Here is a 22418-nt window from a genome sequence, read left to right as displayed (position 1 = left end):
CCGTCGTGAATGTCGGTATAATATATAACATCTTGTTAAGTCCTTTGCGAACATTGATATTTAATATGTTAGGTCTGCCGTGACTCTCAATATAACCCACTCATCTACTACTTCATACAGGTATTGCAATGCTACAGGTCCTCTAGGTGGTGTGCTGCAATACAGACTGCAACCTGAGTGATATAACATCAGTAGTAAGGAAGTAGGCATGGGGGTTCATTTAGGTATGGGTGCACATGTGCAATCATTCTAGGATAGCCCAAAAGAGAGAGGCAGAGTGACCTATTGAGGTCCTAACCTGTCTAGGTACAGTAATGCAAGGTACACATAGTTGACTGCAACATGGTGATTGCAACTAGTTTAGTGGTTTACTGAATTAGGTTGTTAGTAATATTATAATGATAATGATATTAGTAGATGATAGTGGATAATAATGATATTAATGGTGTTAAAAAAATCAGGAATTGCCTGGTTATTATAAGAAAGAAAAGCCTGAACAGGAGAATTCACACAGACCTAGTAATTGACACTGAGAGTATTTCCTGAACATTCTAGAATGTTCTGTGACACTGGTTGACAAAATGAGGGATTTATTCCCTTTATTTCACCAGTTTAGAAGGTTGTTCACATAGCTACACTCTGTATGTAAATGATCCACTATTGTAATGTAACTTCTTATGTCACATGACCTGTTCCCAGCAGTTAGAAGCTTAGGGCTAACTGTTAACTATCTCCTAGTTATTTTACCTCATGCTATCTGCAAACTGTGGGGCCTACCCCACCCGACCCCATATGGGGTGGGGTTTGGGAAGACTGGTGTGTGGTTTGCATTCTGCTGGCCTCTCTCCCTCAGTCAGAGGCTGGTGCCACCATGCTGCCATACTCTGAAAAACTTACCCTATTTCTCCTGTTGCTGCCCTTGCAACATTGTACAGCTCCTGATGATGCACTGAGAAGTGTGAAAGTACTTGAGCTAAAGATTTCCACCCCTCCCCTGTGGCTCGTTTTGTACACGCACGTGCGCACACACACACACACACACACACACACACACACACACACACACACACACACACACACACACACACACACACACACACACACACACACACACACACACACATTTATTTTCATTTTGTATATATGTGATAAACAAAGGAAATATGAGATGCACAAGCACTTGCTGACAGATTGTTATACCTCCTGTAGAATTGATCTTATCTTATTAACTAAGACAAATCAGTAGCTTGTTTTTCTTGTTTAATAGAGGTACATATAGCAGCCATCACCATCACTACAAAGGAAGGTAGCTATGCAACATTCCCTTACCTTTTGCCCAGGATAATTATTTTGCAGCTTGGTCTGTCTTATGCTTGCATGTGTGTGTTCACTTCTGCATGCCATGCTTTAGTAACAGCATGATGTTGATGCATGTGGTTTATGCTGTGATAATTTAGCTTATTAATTATTTTAATTGTTTGAAAAGAGTACCTCTAAGTGAGACTTGGTTAGTTCCTCAGCATCAGGTAACTTGAAACATTTTCCTAAGTGTGTAGGTAGTTGTTGCATACTATCTTATTCTTATATGCTTTTTTTTTTAATTAAAATATATCACCCATGATTCTTAATTATTTAAGTACTTTTTTTTAGTGCTTTCAGAGTGCCAATTTTGACAGCATTATAAATGTAAAATAGAATAAGACAAAATATTAGTATTTACATGGAAGTTACTTGTATTTGACCACAGAATTAATGTGACATTGATTTATAGATAGAAGAGTTGAAAATGTTGAATATTTTATAATGTTGAAATAGTCATATGGTTTTAATGTGATTAAAAAATATGTTTATGAAAGATAAATTTGAACATCTAGGCATTTGGAAAGGATGGAACAAAATAGGATGATCAAGAAAGCATATAAATCTGGGGTGGAAGGAAGGAGGGGTAGGGGTTGTCTCAGGAAACATTGGAGGGGAGAGGAGGGAGTTAGGGAGATTTTGAGTGAAGAGGCTTGAATAATTTTGGAAGTGTTTAATTCATGTTAAGCATTCAACCCATGTGGACCATTCAGCACATGATGTGGTGGAGGTATGATCCTCCATCTGCTGAGAACAAGACAGACATGATTCCTATAGACTCTGGTGAAAGGGGAAAGTAAAAATCTTGGAATCTATGCTTAATTTTGATTATTAAGTCTATAACAGAATCTTGATACTATGAAGTGGTTTGTAGCAACCACTTTATGACTACAATATGGTGTGGGAGGGTTGTGGTGTGGGAGGGTTGTGTTTGGGAGGGTTGTGCTAAAACTTGTGTTTGAGTTGGCCATAAATAAAACAATCATGCATGATACATGACTGCCCCACCATCCAAAAAGTGAACATAATTATTAAATTTTTAATTCTTGATCAATCTCTACACAAGCATAAAGTTAACATACAATAGGGCCCTAATTTTTGAATGAGATACATTCCAGAAAGTCATTCATAACTCAGGTGTTCATAACTCAGCACCTGTTTTCCTGATGATGCCCACATTATAATCCAAGGTGCATTCCTGAGCCATAATATCCTGTATTGGAAGTCATTTATTTAAAAATGGAAATAAAAACAATATTGGATGCTCAGATCAGTTCTTCTCTCTCTCTCCTCTTTCCTTACTCTTCCTGTTATTGCCTCATATTGACCAATTTTCTAACCTTCCTCTCTCTCATTCCTTATCTATCTCTCTCTTGCATTCCTTATCTATCTCTCTTGCATTCCTTATCCCCCTCTCTCCCATTTCTTACCTCCCTGTCTTGCATGTCTTACCTCCCTGTCTTGCATTCCTTACCTCCCTGTCTTGCATTCCTTACCTCCCTGTCTTGCATTCCTTACCTCCCTGTCTTGCATTCCTTACCTCCCTGTCTTGCATTCCTTACCTCCCTCTCTACATTCCTTCCCATTTACACCTTTATTTACTTTCACCCTCTTTTCCATTACATCTGAAACAACACTTCATATGTTCACCTACTCCTTACTGTTGTGGTTGAGTGTGTGGTTTTGGAGGAATATGTTGAAGGATATGTAGGTATAGGGCACTAGCAGGACCAACCTATTCAACTCTTTCTCTTCCACTCCCTCCCTCCAGTTCTTTCCTTCTCATTGTATCTAACAAAACATGCTTTTAGATAGGAGGCATTGCACAGCAGAAAAGAATAAGTGCCAAATTAAAACAATGGAGAAAAATGCAGGCATAGGGGAGATTGAAGCTATGAAGTTCAAATTACCATGCTTTGTTATAAGGCACTAAGCTTAACTTACAGATGCAGACAATATCTACACATAACCACAGACGAAACATTATCCCTTTAACTGTTTTACTGTTTTGTTCGTATATATACATCTTACGAGCCAGTGTTTTTGACGTATTTATACTCCAAAATTCTAGCGGCTTCAAATCAAGCGGGAGAAAGCTGGTAGGCCTACATGTGAGAGAATGGGTCGGTGTGGTCAGTGTGCACAGTATAAAAAAAATACTGCAGCATGCAGTGCATAATGAGAAAAAAAAAACTCTGACTGTGTTTTTGGATTAAAATGCTGACATTGAGGTATATTTTCGTGTAGTATTTATGGGTGTATTCTCGTTTTCTTGGTCTCATGTGGTAGAATGGAAGACACATTACAGAAATAGAGATGATTTTGATTGGTTTCATGATGAAAAGGACCTTGAAATTGAGCTCAAAGTAGCAGAAATGTTCGATTTTTGCCAATGTTCAAGAGTAAACAAATAGCGTCATTGTCCAGTAAGTGTTCAACTAGCTTTTCTAATACGCAGTCACGAATGGGTTGGCATTATTTATACAATTATTACAATAATGCAGTAGTCTGCATAACAGTAAATCTTCAATTTTTTGTGTGAATAAAAATTCAAAATGGAAAGCAAGAGTAATTAATATCAGAGGGGCCTGGAGATGTGACTGATGAACAGAGAAAATGTTATTTTAGTGCCAGGAATGTCTGCATTGTTCATTCTGGACCTTATTTTGAAATTGGCATTTTTTTAATTTGCGTGAAATTGGCCAAATTGTCAATTTCTGACCACTTTATTGAGTAGTTGAAATTGGTAAATGGGCAGTTTCTTGTACTCAATCGATAGAACAAATGGAGTTCTAAAGAAATAGCTATGAGTTTGGTTGACTGGAACAATGGAATTGGCTGAAAATGGGGTTCAAAGTGGGCAAAATCACCAATGGGTAAACATTGCCGAGATTGCTAACTTTGCAAGAGTGTAATTTCGTAAGTTTTCCATCAAATTTCGTACTTTTGGTGTCATTAACATTGGGAAAAGATTCTCTATCATTTCATAAGAAAAGATAATTTTTTTTTTCGAAAATTTTGTGACACAGAGACTTTAGGATTTGGGGTTGCAACAGTCAAAGGGTTAACAGTGACCAATAAAGATGTGTTCAGCATGCTAATATGCACATATTTTTGTGCCTTCAAATACACCACATGCCAATATTTTTGACCTCAACTTAACTGTTTAAGTCTCCTTCAACCTCTTCATGCCTTTGAAAAATCACTAAGGTCAGAGAGGTTCCTGTAGTATATCATGGGTAACACTGCCTATCTAGCATAAGTAAACATCACGTGAAACCAGGACCTGTTGTTCCATCATTAGCTTCCCTACTATCAAACAGGGTGTGAAGCTGGCAGGAAGTTTCCTTATTCCAGTTTCACGATACAAGTGGAATTCAGCCAAAAAATTAAGTAGATTTAATCTTGGATAATGTAATATAGGTAGTGTGACTTATTGCCATATTTCAGTGAATATTACACCTGGAAAACCATTGTAATATTACAAGATTTCCCTTGTAAATATGTGTTTTATAGTGGTCTTGAAAGCATACAGGTGTTTTGGACACAGAAATTACGTTGTTTATACAGCGTAACCCAGGATATTCCCTCAAACCTAAATACAATAGTCATTCATAATTTGTGTGGGTTATGTTCCTGAAATTTGCACTACTAATGGTTACCACAACTTATGGAATGAAAAACATGAGGAAAAATAGGGTTATGTTTATCAGGCCTCCATTTCTAAGGCTTGGGGTAAGCTGGATGTTGATTCAATTTAAGTACAGTGGACCCTCGCCTTTCGATATTAATCCGTTTCTGAGAGCTCATCATTAGCCGAAATTATCGTTAGCTGAATTAATTTTCCCCATAAGAAATAATGGAAATCAAATTAATCCATTCCTTACACCCCAAAGTATGAAAAAAAAAAATTTACCACATGAAATATACATTTTTATACACCCAAAAAGAAGAAGACATGCACAATTACTACTCTACTAAATAAAGAATACATGACACTTACCTTTATTGAAGATCTGGTGATGATTGATGGGATGGGAGGAGGGGAGATGGTGGAAGTTGTTATTGTTTGGAAGGGTTCTTCCCTTCTTCTTTTAATGCCACAAGGACCAGCTTGAGAGTCACTGGACCTCTGTCATACAACAAATCTGTCCATAGAGCTCTGTACCTCCCGTTCCTTTACGATTTGTCTAAAATGGGCCACAACATTGTCATTGTAATAGTCACCAGCGCGGCTTGCAATAGCTGTGTTAGGGTGATTTTCATCCATAAAGGTTTGCAGTTCAACCCACTTTGCACACATTTCCTTAATCTCTTTTTTCAATTCCATACTAATTCTTGCCCTTTTTACCACAGGGTTGGCACTAGTAGCTTTCTTGGGGTCCATGGTGACTTATTTTGCAGTTACAAGCACTAAAAACACTGGGATAATGTGACCGTGCTGGCTAGCTTGTAAACACTGGCACCCATGGGGCAGCGTGGACAGGTCCCGGACAAATCACGTTGGGCGAGTTTTTTATCGTTTGGCGGGGCAAAATTTTTACGCTCAAACACTTCGTTAGGCGGATTTAACGTTATGCGATGTGTTCGTTAGGCAAGGGTCCACTGTACAGTGGAACCCCAAGTTTCAAACTCATTGACTATCAAACACTTTCAAGTTTCGACCACTTTTTTCACGCCAATTTTGTCCCAAGTATTGAACGTGCCCCGTGTTTCGAACTGCGCACCAGACCTGTCTGCCTGCCCCGTGCCTGTGCGCCTCCCTGCGCAGACATCGTGGGTCAGTCTGGCTTTTTTTCTTGAGTGAACATTACATTATATACAGTGGCCCTCACCATACGATATTAATCCATTCCTGAAAGCTCATCGTATGCTGAAATTATCGTAAGGTGAATTAATTTTCTCCATAAGAAATGATGGAAATCAAATTAATCCGTTCCTGACACCCCAAAGTATGAAAAAAAAAATTTTTACCACATGAAATATTAATTTTAATACACACAAACTGACACTTACCTTTATTGAAGATCTGGTGATGATTGATGGGATGAGAGGAGGGGAGTGTGGAAGTTGTTAATGTTTAGAAGGGGAATCCCCTTCCATTAGGACTTGAGGTATCAAGTCCTTTTCTGGGGTTACTTCCCTTCTTCTTTTAATGCCACTAGGACCAGCTTGAGAGTCACTGGACCTCTGTCGCACAACATATCTGTCCATAGAGGCCTGTACCTCCCGTTCCTTTATGATTTGTCTAAAGTGGTTCACAACATTGTCATTGTAATAGTCACCAGCATGGCTTACATTAGCTGTGTGAGGGTGATTTTCATCCATAAAGGTTTGCACTTCAAGCCACTTTGCACACATTTCCTTAATCTTTGAAGTAGGCAACTTCTTCAATTTCTCTCTCCCCTCCTTTGAACCAGTTTCTTCAGGTCTGGCCTCTTGCTGTTGAAGATGATCTTGCAGCTCATCAGTGGTTAGTTCTTCATTGTCCTCCTCCACCAACTCTTCCACATCCTCCCCACTAACCTCCAACCCCAAGGACTTCCCCAATGCCACAATTGATTCCACAACTGGCATACGCTTCTCAGGGTTAGCCTCAAATCCCTCAAAATCCCTTTTGTCTACACATTCTGGCCACAGTTTCTTCCAAGCAGAGTTCAAGGTCCTCTTAGTCACTTCCTCCCAAGCCCTACCTATAAGGTTTACACAGTTGAGGATGCTAAAATGGTCTTTCCGAAACTCTCTTAGAGTCAATCGAGTGTCTGTGGTCGCTACAAAGCACTTTTGAAACATAGCTTTTGTGTAGAGATTTTTGAAGTTTGAAATGACCTGCTGGTCCATGGGCTGCAGGAGAGGAGTGGTATTAGGAGGCAAAAACTTGGCCTTAATGAAGCTCATGTCCCCAGAAAGTCGCTCTGCCAAGTCTGAAGGATGACCAGGAGCATTGTCTAATACCAGGAGGCACTTAATGTCCAATTTATTTTCCAGGAGGTAATTTTTCACAGTGGGGGCAAATGCATGGTGTAACTAGTCATAGAAAAGGTCTCTAGTGACCCCATGCCTTACTGTTTGCCCTCCACATCACACACAAATTAGCCTTGAGGACATTTTTTCTACTGAACACTCTGGGAGTTTCAGAGTGATACACCTATAAAGGCTTCACTTTGCAATCACCGCTAGCATTAGCACACATCAAGAGAGTAAGCCTGTCTTTCATAGGCTTATGTCCTGAGAGTGCCTTTTCCTCCTGAGTAATGTAGGTCCTGCTTGGCATTTTCTTCCAAAACAGGCCTGTTTTGTCACAATTAAACACTTGTTTAGGTTTCAATTCTTCACTGTCTATGTAATCCTTGAATTCCTTCACATATTTTTCAGCCGCTTTTTGGTCCGAACTGGCAGCCTCACCATGCCTTATCACACTGTGTATGCCACTACAATTCTTAAATGTCTCAAACCAACCTTTGCTGGCCTTAAATTCACTCACATCACCACTAGTTGCAGGCATTTTTCTAATTAAATCCTCATGCAACTTCCTAGCCTTTTCACGTATGATCGCTTGAGAGATGCTATCTCCTGCTATCCGTTTTTCATTTATCCACACCAATAAGAGTCTCTCAACATCTTCTATCACTTGCAATCTCTTATTCAAAAACCAAGTTGCACCTTTTGCAAGAACAGCTTCCTTGATTGCCGTTTTCTTGGCCACAATAGTAGCAATGGTTGATTGGGGTTTGGTATACAACCTGGCCATCTCCGAGACACGCACTTCACTTTCGTACTTGGCAATTATCTCTTTCTTCATATCCATAGTAATTTTCACCCTTTTTCCCCGCACGGTTGGCACTAGAAGCTTTCTTGGGGCCCATGGTGACTTATTTTGCAGGTACAATCACTAAAAACGCTGTGATAATATGAAATGTTCCGATTGTATGCGTGGATGCGACCTCACTGGCTGGCTTGTAAACACTGGCACCAACGGGACAGCTGAGGTGTTCTTAGGCCACACGGATGCGTCTCGAATGAATCACGTAAGCTGAGTTTTTTAGCGTAAGGTGAGGCAAAATTTTTGCATTAAAATGTATCGTATGGTGGATTCAATGTAAGGTGATGCCATCGTATGGTGAGGGTCCAATGTAATAGGCATTTAAAGTGCCCTAGAGAGATAAAATGCATGTGCGGTACACTCATTACTTATCTTAAAATATTTGTAGTCTTAAGGGTCTTAATATGGGGTGCAAGGTGAATAGTAATGTATCAAAGTGTGGTAGGTATGTAATCCCCATTTGGCCACCCACCCCACACATTATATAGTAGGCATTTAAAGTGCCCCAGAGTGATAAAATGCATATACAGTACACGCATTACTTACCTTAAAATATTTGTAATTTTAATGGTCTTAATATAGGGTGCAAGGTGAATAGTAAAGTAGGTAAGTATCAAAGTGTGGTAGGTATGTAACCCCCATATTCACAAGTTTTGTAAAGAAACCAGTTGTTGTTATTGATACCATCTTGGGACACAAATGGTTTCTGTTCACTTCGGCAAGCAGACTGGAAAAACGTCATCATCTGACTAAGACCCGCGTCAGGAAACATTTGTCCTGTTTCCTGATGAACCTAACCTAATCTCATATTTATATTAATTTATATGTTTATATGTTACGTAACATGTTTATTATATAATTTTGAAAAAATATTATAGCTGGATTAAGCAAAATTTCCATATTAAAGTTTTATATGACATTTAATGTGCCTCAGAGTGATTATTATTATGTTATTAATATTATTATTATTAATATGGCATCTTCATGACTAATAACACACTCTTAACCCTTTCAGGGTTTCCGACATACTAGTATGGCTTACGCACCAGGGTTATTGACGTACTAGTACACCTAAATTCTAGCGCCTTCAAATCTAGCGAAAGAAAGCTGGTAGGCCTACATATGAAAGAATGGGTCTATGTGGTCAGTGTGCACAGTATAAAAAAAATCCTGCAGCACACAGTGCATAATGAGAGAAAAAAAACTTTGACCATGTTTTTGGTTTAAAACAACTTTGCACTATATTGTTGTATGGTATTTATGGTTGTATTCTAGTTTTCCTGGTCTCATTTTATAGAATGGAAGACATATTACAGAAATTGAGATGATTTTGATTGGTTTCACAATGAAAAGTACCATGAAATTGAGCTCAAAGTAGCAGAAATGTTCGATTTTTACCAAAGTTCAAAAGTAAACAAATCATGCCACGTGTCCATTGCACATCAGCTGGTGAGTGTAATATTCTTTCACAATTGTGATATTATACATTTTTACACTAATGTAGTAGTCTGCATAACTGTAAATCTTCTATTTTTTGTGAGAATAAAAATTCAAAGTGGAAAGCAAAAGAAATGTAAGAGGGACCTGGGGATGTGACTGATGAACAGAGGAAATGTTATTTTAGTCCCAGGAATGTCTGTCTTGTTTATTCTGGACCCTATTTGGAAATTGGCATCTTTTGAAATTTTTGTGAAATTGGCAAAATTGCTAATTTCTGACCTCTTTATTGGATAGTTGAAATCAGTAAATGGGTGGTTTCTTGTACTCATTCGATAGAAAAAAATGGATTCCTAGCGAAATAGTTATGATTTTTGTCGACTAGTACACTGGAATTGGCCGAAAATAGGGCTCGAATTCGGTGAAATCGCTGATGCCGCTAACTTCACGAGAGCATAATTCCATAAGTTTTCCATCAAATTTCATACTTTTGGTGTCATTATGATCGGGAAAAGATTCTCTATCTTTTAATAAGAATTTTTTTTTTTCTTCCAAAAAATTTTCGACCCTGAGAACAAGTTTAGGAGAGGACCTTTCGACCCTGAAAGGGTTAAAGATTTTAATGTGTTCCTGCATGCCAGCACAGGCACAAGTTGTAGAGTTTAAAGCCTATCTTCTGCAAGGTATGTAAATGGTGTACGTACACCATTTCATTTCTACATTATGGTTTTCTTGTGAAAGAAGTGATCTAATACAGTTAGCATTACAAACTCCATTTTCCCTTATACTAACATGTCTGAAGGAGGAAAGAATGTGAATACGTTTTCATAGCTGGAGCAAGAATGCCCGCAACTGCGTCCTTCCCCGCCACCACATCTGTAATGACATACATATTTTATTCATTCTAGAGTGTATATCAGCTTTTTATGTTATTTATATTGTTTATTATGTCATATGGTAAACACTGTCATATGGTAAACACTGCCATTTAGTGACGGCCTTTTGAAGCCATCTATTATTATAATTATTATATAGTACATTATTATTATGCATGTACATGTATAATTATTATACACATTATATTATTATATTATTATTATACTATTATTATTATACATATTATTATTGTATGTATTATTATTTTTATTATTATATAAATAATTTGTAATTTTTATTCACACAAAAAATAGAAGATTTAGTGTTATGCAGACTACTGCATTATTGTAATAATTGTTTAAATAATATCAACCCATTCACAACTGCATATTGGAATGGACAGTGATGTCATTTGTTTACTCTGGAACATCGCCAAAGAATCGAATATTTCTGCTGCTTTAAGCTCAATTTCAAGGTACTTTTCGTCTTGAAACCAATCAAAATCATAACTTTTTCTGTAATATATCTTCAATACTATCAAATGAGACCAAAAAAACGAGAATATAACTATAAAAAACATACGAAAATATGCTGCAAAGAGGCAGCTAATGGCTGAGAAGTGAACTCCCATATTTATCATCCGATTGCTTTAATTTTTGGTGTATATTAAGAAGTATCTTTCTATCATACATTGCCCAAGTTTCAGTAAGATACTCCAACAAGCAAATGAGATCCAATTCCCTAGATCAAGAACAAGAGCCCCTCACCAGTGTCAAGGAACCTCCCTTGAGGCCCGCTCGCTTATGGAAATTTCGCTCGCTTGTGGAAGCAAAAAATCGACTGATCGACTGCTCATATTTGGAAAATTTCACACTTGGATGCAATCACAAGTAGAGGTTCCATTGTATCTTCTTGGAGGTTAACAGTGTCCTCAATAGATGACAGTATCACGTAGATCCTAGTATCGTCTGCAATGGATGACACTGTGCTGTGGATTACATCTCTGTCTATGTCGGATATGAGGATGGGGAACAGGATGGGGGCAAGTACTGTGCCTTGTGGAACAGAGCTTTTCACTATGGCAGCTTCCAATTTAACCCTGTTGACCACTACTCTTTGTGTTTGATTGGTTAGAAAGTTGGAGATCCATTTGCCCACTTTGCCAATTATTCCTTTAGCATGTATTTTGTGTGCTATTACACCATGATTGCCCTTGGCAAAGGCTTTTGCAAAGTCTGTGTATATTAGATCTGCATTCTGTTTTTCTTCTAGTGCATCCAAGACCATACCATAGTGATCCAGTAGTTGCGAGAGGCAGGAGCGACCTGCTCTGAACCCACGTTGCTCTGGATTGTGCAGTTTTTGGGAATCCAAGTGGTTTAGTCATGCTTCTTAGCACTTTCAAAGATTTTTATGATGTGGGATGTTAGAGCTGTTGGTCTATAGTTCTTAGCTAATGCTTTGCTGCCACCTCTATGGAGTGGGGCTATATCTGTGTTCTTAGTGACTGTGGAATATCACCCATGTCTAAGCTCCTTCTCCATAGTATACTTAGGGCATGCAGAGGGGGTTCTTGCAGTTCTTAATGAACACAGAGTTCCACAAGTCTGGGCCTGAGTGCATGGGCATGTTATCAATGGCTTTCTCAAAGTCTTATCGGAGTTAGGGTAATGTCGGAAATCTGGCATACATTGACGGAGTTTTGAGGCTCATTAATGAAAAAATCATTTGGATTGTTGATCTTTAGACTGATTAGTGGTTTGCTAAACATAGAGAAGCATTGGGATTTCAGTATCTTACTCATTTCTTTGTTGTTATCTAAGTCCCATCGTGTCTGAGCAAGGTCCCGATACTAGATCTGGTATTTGCCTTGTTTTTGGCATATGAAAAGAAATATTTCTAATTTCTTTCAGTATCACTAATTGCTTTCAGCTCCTCCTGTCTCTCATGGGTCCTGTAATGGTCCTTTAACTTAAGTTCAATGCTGTACACTTCCCTGGTCAGCACTTCCTTCTGTGTATCAGATAATCTAGTGTTCTTGAGGAGCTCAGTGATTCTTAATCATCTTTTGTAGAGGGAGCATCTTTCTCTCTCCAGTTTACTTCTTCTCCTCTTCTTTCTAGGGGAATATGCCTTGAACATACTTCAGCTGCCAGGAAGTTGATCCTTTCAAGGCACTGGTTTGGATTCATGTTATTTAACATATCTTCCCAACATGTTTCATTTAACCCTTTCAGGGTCAGTGTCGCACTAGTACAGCTTGCATGCCAGGGTTGGTGCTGTACTAGTACGTGCAAATTTTAGTGCCTTCAAATCTAGCGAGAGAATGCTGGTAGGCCTACATATGAAAGAAAGGGTCTATGTGGTCAATATGCACAGTATAAAAAAAATCCTGCAGCACACAGTGCATAATGAGGAAAAAAAAACTCCGACCGTGTTTTTGGTTTAAAACAGAGACTTTGCACTGTATTTTCGTATGGTATTTATGGTTGTATTCTCGTTTTCCTGGTCTCATTTTATAGAATGGAAGACATGTTACAGAAATTGAGATGATTTTAATTGATTTTGCAATGAAAAGTACCTTGAAATTGAGCTCAAAGTAGCAGAAATGTTTGATTTTTGCCAATGTTCAAAAGTAAACAAATCATGCCATGCGTCCAATACACATCAACTGGTGAGTGTAATATTCTTTCACAAGTGCACTGATATTATTTATACCATTTCTACACTAATGCAGTAGTCTGCATAACAGTAAATCTTTTATTTTTTTTGTGAGAATAAAAATTCAAAGTGGAAAGCAAAAGAAATGTAAGAGGGACCTGGGGATGTGACTAATGAACAGAGAAAATGTTATTTTAGTGTCAGGAATGTCTTTCTTGTTTATTCTGGACCCTATTTGGAAATTGGCATCTTCTGAAATTTGTGTGGAATTGGCAAAACTGCTAATTTCTGACCACTTTATTGGACAGTTGAAATCAGTAAATGGGTGGTTTGTTGTACCCATTCGATAGAACAAATGGAGTTCTAGTGAAATAGTTATGATTTTTGTTGACTGGTACATTGGAATTGGCCGAAAATAGGGCTCAAAGTCGGTGAAATCGCCAATGCGTAAACATCGTCAAGACTGCTAACTTTGCGAGAGCATAATTCCATAGGTTTTCCATCAAATTTCATACTTTTGGTGTCATTATGATCGGGAAAGGGTTCTCTATCATTTCACAAGAAAAAATAATTTTTTTTTTTTTTTTTTTTTTTTTTTTCAAAAAAATTTTCGACCCTGAGAACAAGTTTAGGAGAGGGCCTCTTGACCCTGAAAGGGTTAAGACATGGTTCACCTGGTCCCAGTTGATGTTCTTATTGTTGAAGACACCTTCATAGCTACGTGCATTTTGCTAATCAGGACCCCTGTGCATGTAAGTCTGAACTTCGATTAGATTGCGATCGGAATTAGTTGTTTTTGATATTGTCATGTCTCTCACCAGATCCTCATTATTTGTGAAGATAAGGCCAAGTGTGTTTTCCAGTCTTGTTGGCTCCACTATCTGCTAACCTAGAGTGTGTTTATCACAGAGATTTAGGAGCTTGTGTGAGTAACCTTTCATCTGTTCTACCTCCAGGGATTGATTCAGCTATAACATTATTCGCTACATTCTTCCATTTTGTATGCCTTAGGTTGAAGTCACCAAGCAGTAAGATGTTTGGGGATGGAGCTGGAGGGTTTTCCAGACAGTAATCAATTTTCAGTAGCTGTTCCTTGAACTGTTGTGAGGTTGCATCTGGTGGCTTATATACAACCACAATGACTAGGTTTTGGTTCTCGATCTTTATTGATAGAACTTCAACTACATCATTTGTGGTGTTCAACATCTCTGTGCAGATGAGCGACTCTTTGATATACAGGCCAACCCCCCTCCTCCCTTATTGCCTGTTCTTTCTGTCACATCTGAAAAGGTTGTACCCTGAGCAGGATTTCTGTAGGAAGGGAGAAGTTAAGGGATGGCTGTCTGGATGGAAAGGGTAAGAGGGGGGCTAAGAGTCTGTTTTGAAGTAGCTTATTATTATTTGTATTTAGGGTGCCAAGGAAATTTTGGGAGGCTGAAGCCCCTTAACATTTTCAATGTCACAAGCCCTGTTCTGAAACTGTCTTCCTATGTCACAAAATATTAAAAAAAAAAATATTTTTTCTTACCAAAATATTAGGATTAATTTGCTGAGTGTTTTAAGCCTAATTTTTTTTTTTGCGATCATTACTTAACGAGATATAGAGGCATAAAGTTGGTAAAAAATGAGCCGTGTATGGCAACAGCGGTGAATGCCGCTCACCGGTACAATTATATTTACTCCCATTCGAAGGTTTCTTGTTTTTTCCACTACTTTATTTTTTCAGGTAACTTATGTGGCCTGTGAGACAATAGTAAGGTGCGATGTACACTCATATACAACACAATAAGTGCACAAACATAATTATCAATATATTGTTTACAAAACTTGTTTACTCAAACAAACAGTACAAAAATTTTTTTTACTATTGTTCTATAATATATATACAAATGTAAAGTCACTGGACATGTTCCTAGAAGTTCTGCAGCTTGTGGAACTCTTTGAAACATGGGTGTATGCACAGTGGTGTTTTACACTCCTCACACATAAAACGAGTGTCTTTGCATTTTTGTGAGCTTTTTTTGTATATGCACATACAAAACATCTCATCTGAGCAGTTTTCTTCAAAGTAGTAGCAAGCAGTTGTGTTAGGTAGTTATTTATATATTATTTATATATTAATATAAGTTAGGTAGTTATCCTAGGTAAATGGTCATGTGTCATCATTCCTACCTACCTACCTACCTTTCTTTCTTTCTTCATTCTTTCCTTCCTTAATAAGTAAGTAAGTTTATTCAGGTATACACAAATACAGTTACAGGAAGGCCCCACTTATATGGCGGGTTAGGTTCCAGGCTACTGCCGTAAAGCGGAAATCGCCGTAAAGTGGAACACCCTTTTTTTCCACTTATAAATGCATACAAACACTAGATAACAAGTTTACACTAACATATATTAAGTTAGCAATAGAACCAGGCATCAAAAAACAATAAAAAGGTACAATACACACATAGTGCACTCATTACTTACCTTAAAATATTTATAGTCTTAATCTAGGGTGAGACAAGTAGTATTTATTGTAAGAAATCAAGTGTGGTATGTATTGTAATAGCCTCACCAGGCCACCCCACCCACACATACTATTCTATGATATTTAAGCATCCCAGAGCGATAAAATGTATATACAGTTCACTCATTACTTACCTTAAAATATTTGTAGTCTTAATGTAGGGTCAGGAGTAAGTAAATGAGATAAAACGAATAAATGAGAGAGAGAAAGAATGAGTACATGAGAGGGGGCAGGCGCAGTTATGTAAACAAACCAGGGGAAGGTAAGTTTTGTAAACAAACGAAATGTACACGTCTGGTTTGTGTACAAGTTACATTGTGTACAGGTTGTCTCTACATTGATACGGTAGAATTAATAAAGAAGAACACTCCCATTCTCATGTAACATCATTTTGAGAAGAAATGAAGCTCTGAGTGAAGGCAATGGAAATAAGTCACACTGACTTTTTTGGGTTATCCTAGGTTCTCTACACGTATGTTGTTATGTATGATAATCTATGTAACTGTATTTGTGTATACCTGAATAAACTTACTTACATACATACGAAAGGAATAATTTTCTACAGTTACCCCCAGTAACACATTTACTCTTATGTTAGATTAGAGAAAATGTTATTCTTGCCGTCACTTGTACAAGTTATGTGGCTCCCACATCTTATATTTATGTTTATTTATTCTATTGTGGGGTGTATTTATCATCTTTTTATGTTATGTATCGTGTTTATTATATAATTTTGAAAAAAATATCATGGATGGATTAATGAAAATGTGTATATTACCGTAATATACGACATTTAATGAGACTCAGTATTGTTATTATCACCACTTGTGCAAGTCGTCTGCTACGACATCTCACATTTGTTTATTTATTCTACTGTGGGGTGTATTTATCTTATTTATATGTTATGCATCGTGTTTATTATATAATTTTGAAAAAAATATCATGGATGGATTAATGAAAATGTGTATATTACCGTAATATACGACATTTAATGAGACTCAGTATTGTTATTATCACCACTTGTGCAAGTCGTCTGCTACGACATCTCACATTTGTTTATTTATTCTACTGTGGGGTGTATTTATCTTATTTATATGTTATGCATCGTGTTTATTATATAATTTTGAAAAAAATATCATGGATGGATTAATGAAAATGTGTATATTACCGTAATATACGACATTTAATGAGACTCAGTATTGTTATTATCACCACTTGTGCAAGTCATCTGCTCATATCTCACATTTGTTTATTTATTCTACTGTGGGGTGTATTTATCTTATTTATATGTTATGCATCGTGTTTATTATATAATTTTGAAAAAAATATCATGGATGGATTAATGAAAATGTGTATATTAACGTAATATACGACATTTAAATGACTCGATGTATGTAAGTTTATTTAGGTACAGGTATACATAAGTATAATTATCAGAGTATATATAAAATATGAAATAACTTTTAAAAACATTTGAAATTTTGGAGTTTCCAGACAAAATGGAGAGACTTAGTGCTTACTGAGCTCATGGAGAATGTAAACAAACAGGGTGGGGCACGGTGACCGTATTAGAAAGTCAGGTGGGGGGAGCCGTATAGTGAGTTTTGGTCATAATTTGAAATGTCCGTATTAGCGGAACGCCGTAAAGCGGAACTCCGTAAAGCGGGGCCCTCCTGTACATAGAATTATCATACATAGCAGTATATGTGTAGAGAACCTAGGATAACCCAAAAAAGTCAGACAGAGTGACTTATTTCCATTGGGGTCCTTTTACCTTATTATTATAATATAAAGGTTATAATATTTTCTTATTATTGTTCTTCTGGTTTCTATAATATATATACACATATGTACATAGTCACTGGACACTTTCAAAGAACTGCTATTAACTTCAGGAAGCTTTTGTGTGTGTACTCACCTAGTTGTACTCACCTAGTTGAGGTTGCGGGGGTCGAGTCCGAGCTCCTGGCCCCGCCTCTTCACTGATCGCTACTAGGTCACTCTCCCTGAGCCGTGAGCTTTATCATACCTCTGCTTAAAGCTATGTATGGATCCTGCCTCCACTACATCGCTTCCCAAACTATTCCACTTACTGACTACTCTGTGGCTGAAGAAATACTTCCTAACATCCCTGTGATTCATCTGTGTCTTCAGCTTCCAACTGTGTCCCCTTGTTACTGTGTCCAATCTCTGGAACATCCTGTCTTTGTCCACCTTGTCAATTCCTCTCAGTATTTTGTATGTCGTTATCATGTCCCCCCTATCTCTCCTGTCCTCCAGTGTCGTCAGGTTGATTTCCCTTAACCTCTCCTCGTAGGACATACCTCTTAGCTCTGGGACTAGTCTTGTTGCAAACCTTTGCACTTTCTCTAGTTTCTTTACGTGCTTGGCTAGGTGTGGGTTCCAAACTGGTGCCGCATACTCCAATATGGGCCTAACGTATACGGTGTACAGGGTCCTGAACGATTCCTTATTAAGATGTCGGAATGCTGTTCTGAGGTTTGCTAGGCGCCCATATGCTGCAGCAGTTATTTGGTTGATGTGCGCTTCAGGAGATGTGCCTGGTGTTATACTCACCCCAAGATCTTTTTCCTTGAGTGAGGTTTGTAGTCTCTGACCCCCTAGACTGTACTCCGTCTGCGGCCTTCTTTGCCCTTCCCCAATCTTCATGACTTTGCACTTGGTGGGATTGAACTCCAGGAGCCAATTGCTGGACCAGGTCTGCAGCCTGTCCAGATCCCTTTGTAGTTCTGCCTGGTCTTCGATCGAGTGTATTCTTCTCATCAACTTCACGTCATCTGCAAACAGGGACACCTCAGACTCTATTCCTTCCGTCATGTCGTTCACAAATACCAGAAACAGCACTGGTCCTAGGACTGACCCCTGCGGGACCCCGCTGGTCACAGGTGCCCACTCTGACACCTCGCCACGTACCATGACTCGCTACTGTCTTCCTGACAAGTATTCCCTGATCCATTGTAGTGCCTTCCCTGTTATCCCTGCTTGGTCCTCCAGTTTTTGCACCAATCTCTTGTATGGAACTGTGTCAAACGCCTTCTTGCAGTCCAAGAAAATGCAATCCACCCACCCCTCTCTCTCTTGTCTTACTGCTGTCACCATGTCATAGAACTCCAGTAGATTTGTGACACAGGATTTCCCGTCCCTGAAACCATGCTGGCTGCTGTTGATGAGATCATTCCTTTCTAGGTGTTCCACCACTCTTCTCCTGATAATCTTCTCCATGATTTTGCATACTATACATGTCAGTGACACTGGTCTGTAGTTTAATGCTTCATGTCTGTCTCCTTTTTTAAAGATTGGGACTACATTTGCTGTCTTCCATGCCTCAGGCAATCTCCCTGTTTCGATAGATGTATTGAATATTGTTGTTAGGGGTACACATAGCGCCTCTGCTCCCTCTCTCAATACCCATGGGGAGATGTTATCTGGCCCCATTGCCTTTGAGGTATCTAGCTCACTCAGAAGCCTCTTCACTTCTTCCTCGGTTGTGTGCACTGTGTCCAGCACTTGGTGGTGTGCCCCACCTCTCCGTGTGTGTGTGTGTGTGTGTGTGTGTGTGTGTGTGTGTGTGTACTCACCTAATTGTGGTTGCAGGGGTCGAGACTCAGCTCCTGGCCCCGCCTCTTCACTGAGTGTGTGTGTGTGTGTGTGTGTGTGTGTGTGTGTGTGTGTGTGTGTGTGTGTGTGTGTGTGTATGTGTGTATACTCACCTACTTGCACTCACCTAATTGTGGTTGCAGGGGTCGAGACTCAGCTCCTGGCCCCGCGTCTTCACTGATCGCTACTAGGTCCTCTCCCTCTCTGCTTCCTGAGCTTTGTCATACCTCTTCTTAAAAAGAAATACTTCCTAACGTCCTTGTGACTCGTCTGAGTCTTCAGCTTCCAGTTGTGACCCCTTGTTTCTGTGTCTCCTCTCTGGAACATCCTATCTCTGTCCACCTTGTCTATTCCCCACAGTATCTTGTATGTCATTATCATGTCTCCCCTGACCCTTCTGTCCTCCAGTGTCGTCAGTCCGATTTCCCTCAACCTTTCCTCGTACGACATTCCCCTGAGCTCTGGGACTAGCCTTGTTGCAAACCTTTGTACTTTCTCTAACTTCTTGACGTGCTTGGCCAGGTGTGGGTTCCAGATTGGTGCTGCATACTCCAGTATGGGCCTAACATACACAGTGTACAGTGTCTTGAACAATTCCTTATTGAGGTATCAGAACGCTATTCTCAGGTTTGCCAGGCGGCCGTATGCTGCAGCAGTTATTTGGTTGATGTGTGCCTCCGGTGATGTGCTCAGTGTTATGGTCACCCCAAGGTCTTTCTCCCTGAGTGAGGTCTGTAGTCTTTGTCCACCTAGCCTATACTCTGTCTGCAGTCTTCTTTGCCCCTCCCCAATCTTCATGACTTTGCATTTGGCAGGGTTGAATTCGAGAAGCCAGTATCTGGACCACATGTCCAGCCTATCCAGGTCTCTTTGCAGTCCTGCCTCATCCTCATCCGATTTAATTCTTCTCATCAACTTCACATCATCTGCGAATAGGGACACTTGAGTCTATTCCTTCCATCATGTCGTTCACATATATCAAAAATAGCACTGGTCCTAGAACTGACCCCTGTGGGACCCCGCTCGTCACAGGTGCCCACTGTGATACCTCTTCATGTACCATGACTCGTTGCCTCCCTGTCAGGTATTCCCTGATCCATTGCAGTGCCCTCCCTGTTATATGCGCCTGATCCTCCAGCTTCTGCACTAATCTCTTGTGGGGAACTGTGTCAAAGGCCTTCCTGCAGTCTAGGAAAACACAATCAACCCACCCCTCTCTCTCGTGTCTTACTTCGGTTACCTTGTCATAAAACTCCAGAAGGTTTGTGACACAGGATTTTCCTTCCATGAACCCATGCTGGTTTTCATTTATAATCTTGTTCCGTTCCAGGTGTTCCACCACTCTCCTCCTGATAATCTTCTCCATGACTTTGCACACAATACATGTCAGAGACACAGGTCTGTAGTTTAGTGCCTCATTTCTGTTTCCTTTCTTAAAAATGGGGACTACATTTGCTGTCTTCCATTTCTCAGGTAGTTGCCCAGTTTCAAGGGATGTGTTGTGGTTAGGGGCACGCACAGCATCTCTGCTCCTTCTCTAAGGACCCATGGGGAGATGTTGTCCGGTCCCATCGCCTTTGAGGTATCAAGGTCACTTAGCAGCTTCTGCACCTCCTCCTCGGTTGTTCGTATGTCATCCAACACTTGTTGGTATATTCCCTCTTGATGTTTCCTTCTGTGCTGTCTTCCCAGAGCCCTTCCTGTCTCTACTGTAAGAACTTCCTTAAATCTCCTGTTTAGCTCCTCACATACCTCCTGATCATTTCTTGTCAGTTCTCCACCTTCTGTCCTCAGTCTGATCACCTGGTCTTTGACTGTTGTCTTCCTCCTGATGTGGCTATACAACAGTTTCGGGTCAGTCTTGATTTTCGATGCTATGTTATTTTCATACTGTCGCTGGGCCTCCCTCCTTACCTGTGCATACTCGTTCCTGGTTCTGCGACTGATCTCCCTATTTTCATGTGTTCTCTGCCTTCTGTACGTTTTCCATTCTCTGTTGCACTTTGTTTTTGCCTCCTTACATCGTCGGGTAAACCAGGGGCTCGTTCTGGTCTTCCCATTGTTTCTGTTACCCTTGGGAATAAACCTTTCCACTGCCTCCTTGCATTTTGTTGTTACATGTCCCTCAACCCTATGTAATCACCTCTTTTATAGTCAGGCTTTTCCCATTCAACTCCTGTTACTCTCTCCACTTGCAACTCTACTATGTATTCAAAGCACAGAACCACGTGGTCACTAGCTCCTAGGGGACTCTCATATGTGATGTCCTCAATGTCTGAACTGCCCAGGGTGAATACAAGGTCCAATCTTGCTGGTTCATCCTCCCCTCTCACTCTGGTAGTGTCCTTAACATGTTGGTGCATGAGGTTTTTCAGCACCACATCCAACATCTTGGCTCTCCATGTTTCGGGACCCCCATGTGGCTCCAGGTTTTCCCAGTCAATCTCCCTGTAGTTGAAATCCCCCATAACCAGCAACTTTGCTCTGCTGGAGTGAGCTCTTCTTGCCACCTCAGCAAGTGTGTCCACCATTGCTCTGTTGCTTCCTTCATATTCCTCTCTTGGCCTCCTGCAGTTCTGTGGTGGATTATACATCACTGCAATGACCACCTTGTGCTCCCCAGACTGAAGTGTACCTACTATGTAGTCCCTTTCTCCTGTCTCGTCTATGCCTCCCATTTTCTCGAATTTCCATCGTTTTTTTATGAGCAGAGCAACCCCTCCTCCCCCTCTGCCCCTTCTATCTTTCCTCATGATCTGGTATCCTGGTGGGAAGATTGCATCTGTTATTGTCTCCGTGAGTTTGTTTCTGTAACTGCTATGATGTCTGGGGACTTCTCATTGATTCTTTCTTGCCATTCCTCATGTTTATTCGTTAATCCATCTGCATTTGTGTACCAAACCTTCAACTTCTGTTCTAATACTGTAACTGTGGTCCTGGGGGAATACTGGGGTTGGGAGAGCAGGAGCCCTGGTGGGGGCCTGTGGGGGGTTGCAGTGGAGGTGGAGGAAGAGCTCCCATAGGGGGTTGCTGTAGGGGTAGGGTTCATGGTGCGGGGGGTGGGAACAGAGGGATGGGTGTGTGATGGTTGGTTTTGATTGTTCAGTTGCCTTGGGGGTGTCGTGGCTGGAGTCC

General features: G+C 39.8%; 1 protein-coding gene across 9 annotated transcripts in view; it reads left to right on the top strand.

Annotated features, from left to right (window-relative positions):
* Positions 1-22418, top strand: part of LOC128702897 (nuclear receptor coactivator 1) — an 852422-nt gene that overhangs the window by 812819 nt on the left and 17185 nt on the right. Inside the window, exon 21 of one of the 9 annotated variants that reach the window (XM_070102627.1) lies at positions 1268-1306. The exons of the other annotated variants lie outside the window; for them this stretch is intronic. Within the exon in view, the coding sequence (XP_069958728.1) occupies positions 1268-1306 (39 nt within the window). The remainder of the gene's footprint in view (positions 1-1267; positions 1307-22418) is intronic. 9 annotated transcript variants of the gene reach the window in all.

This window comes from Cherax quadricarinatus, chromosome 82, assembly GCF_038502225.1.
Source record: "Cherax quadricarinatus isolate ZL_2023a chromosome 82, ASM3850222v1, whole genome shotgun sequence".
NCBI classification, from domain to species: domain Eukaryota; kingdom Metazoa; phylum Arthropoda; class Malacostraca; order Decapoda; family Parastacidae; genus Cherax; species Cherax quadricarinatus.
This window is presented reverse-complemented; position numbering and strand designations above follow the sequence as displayed.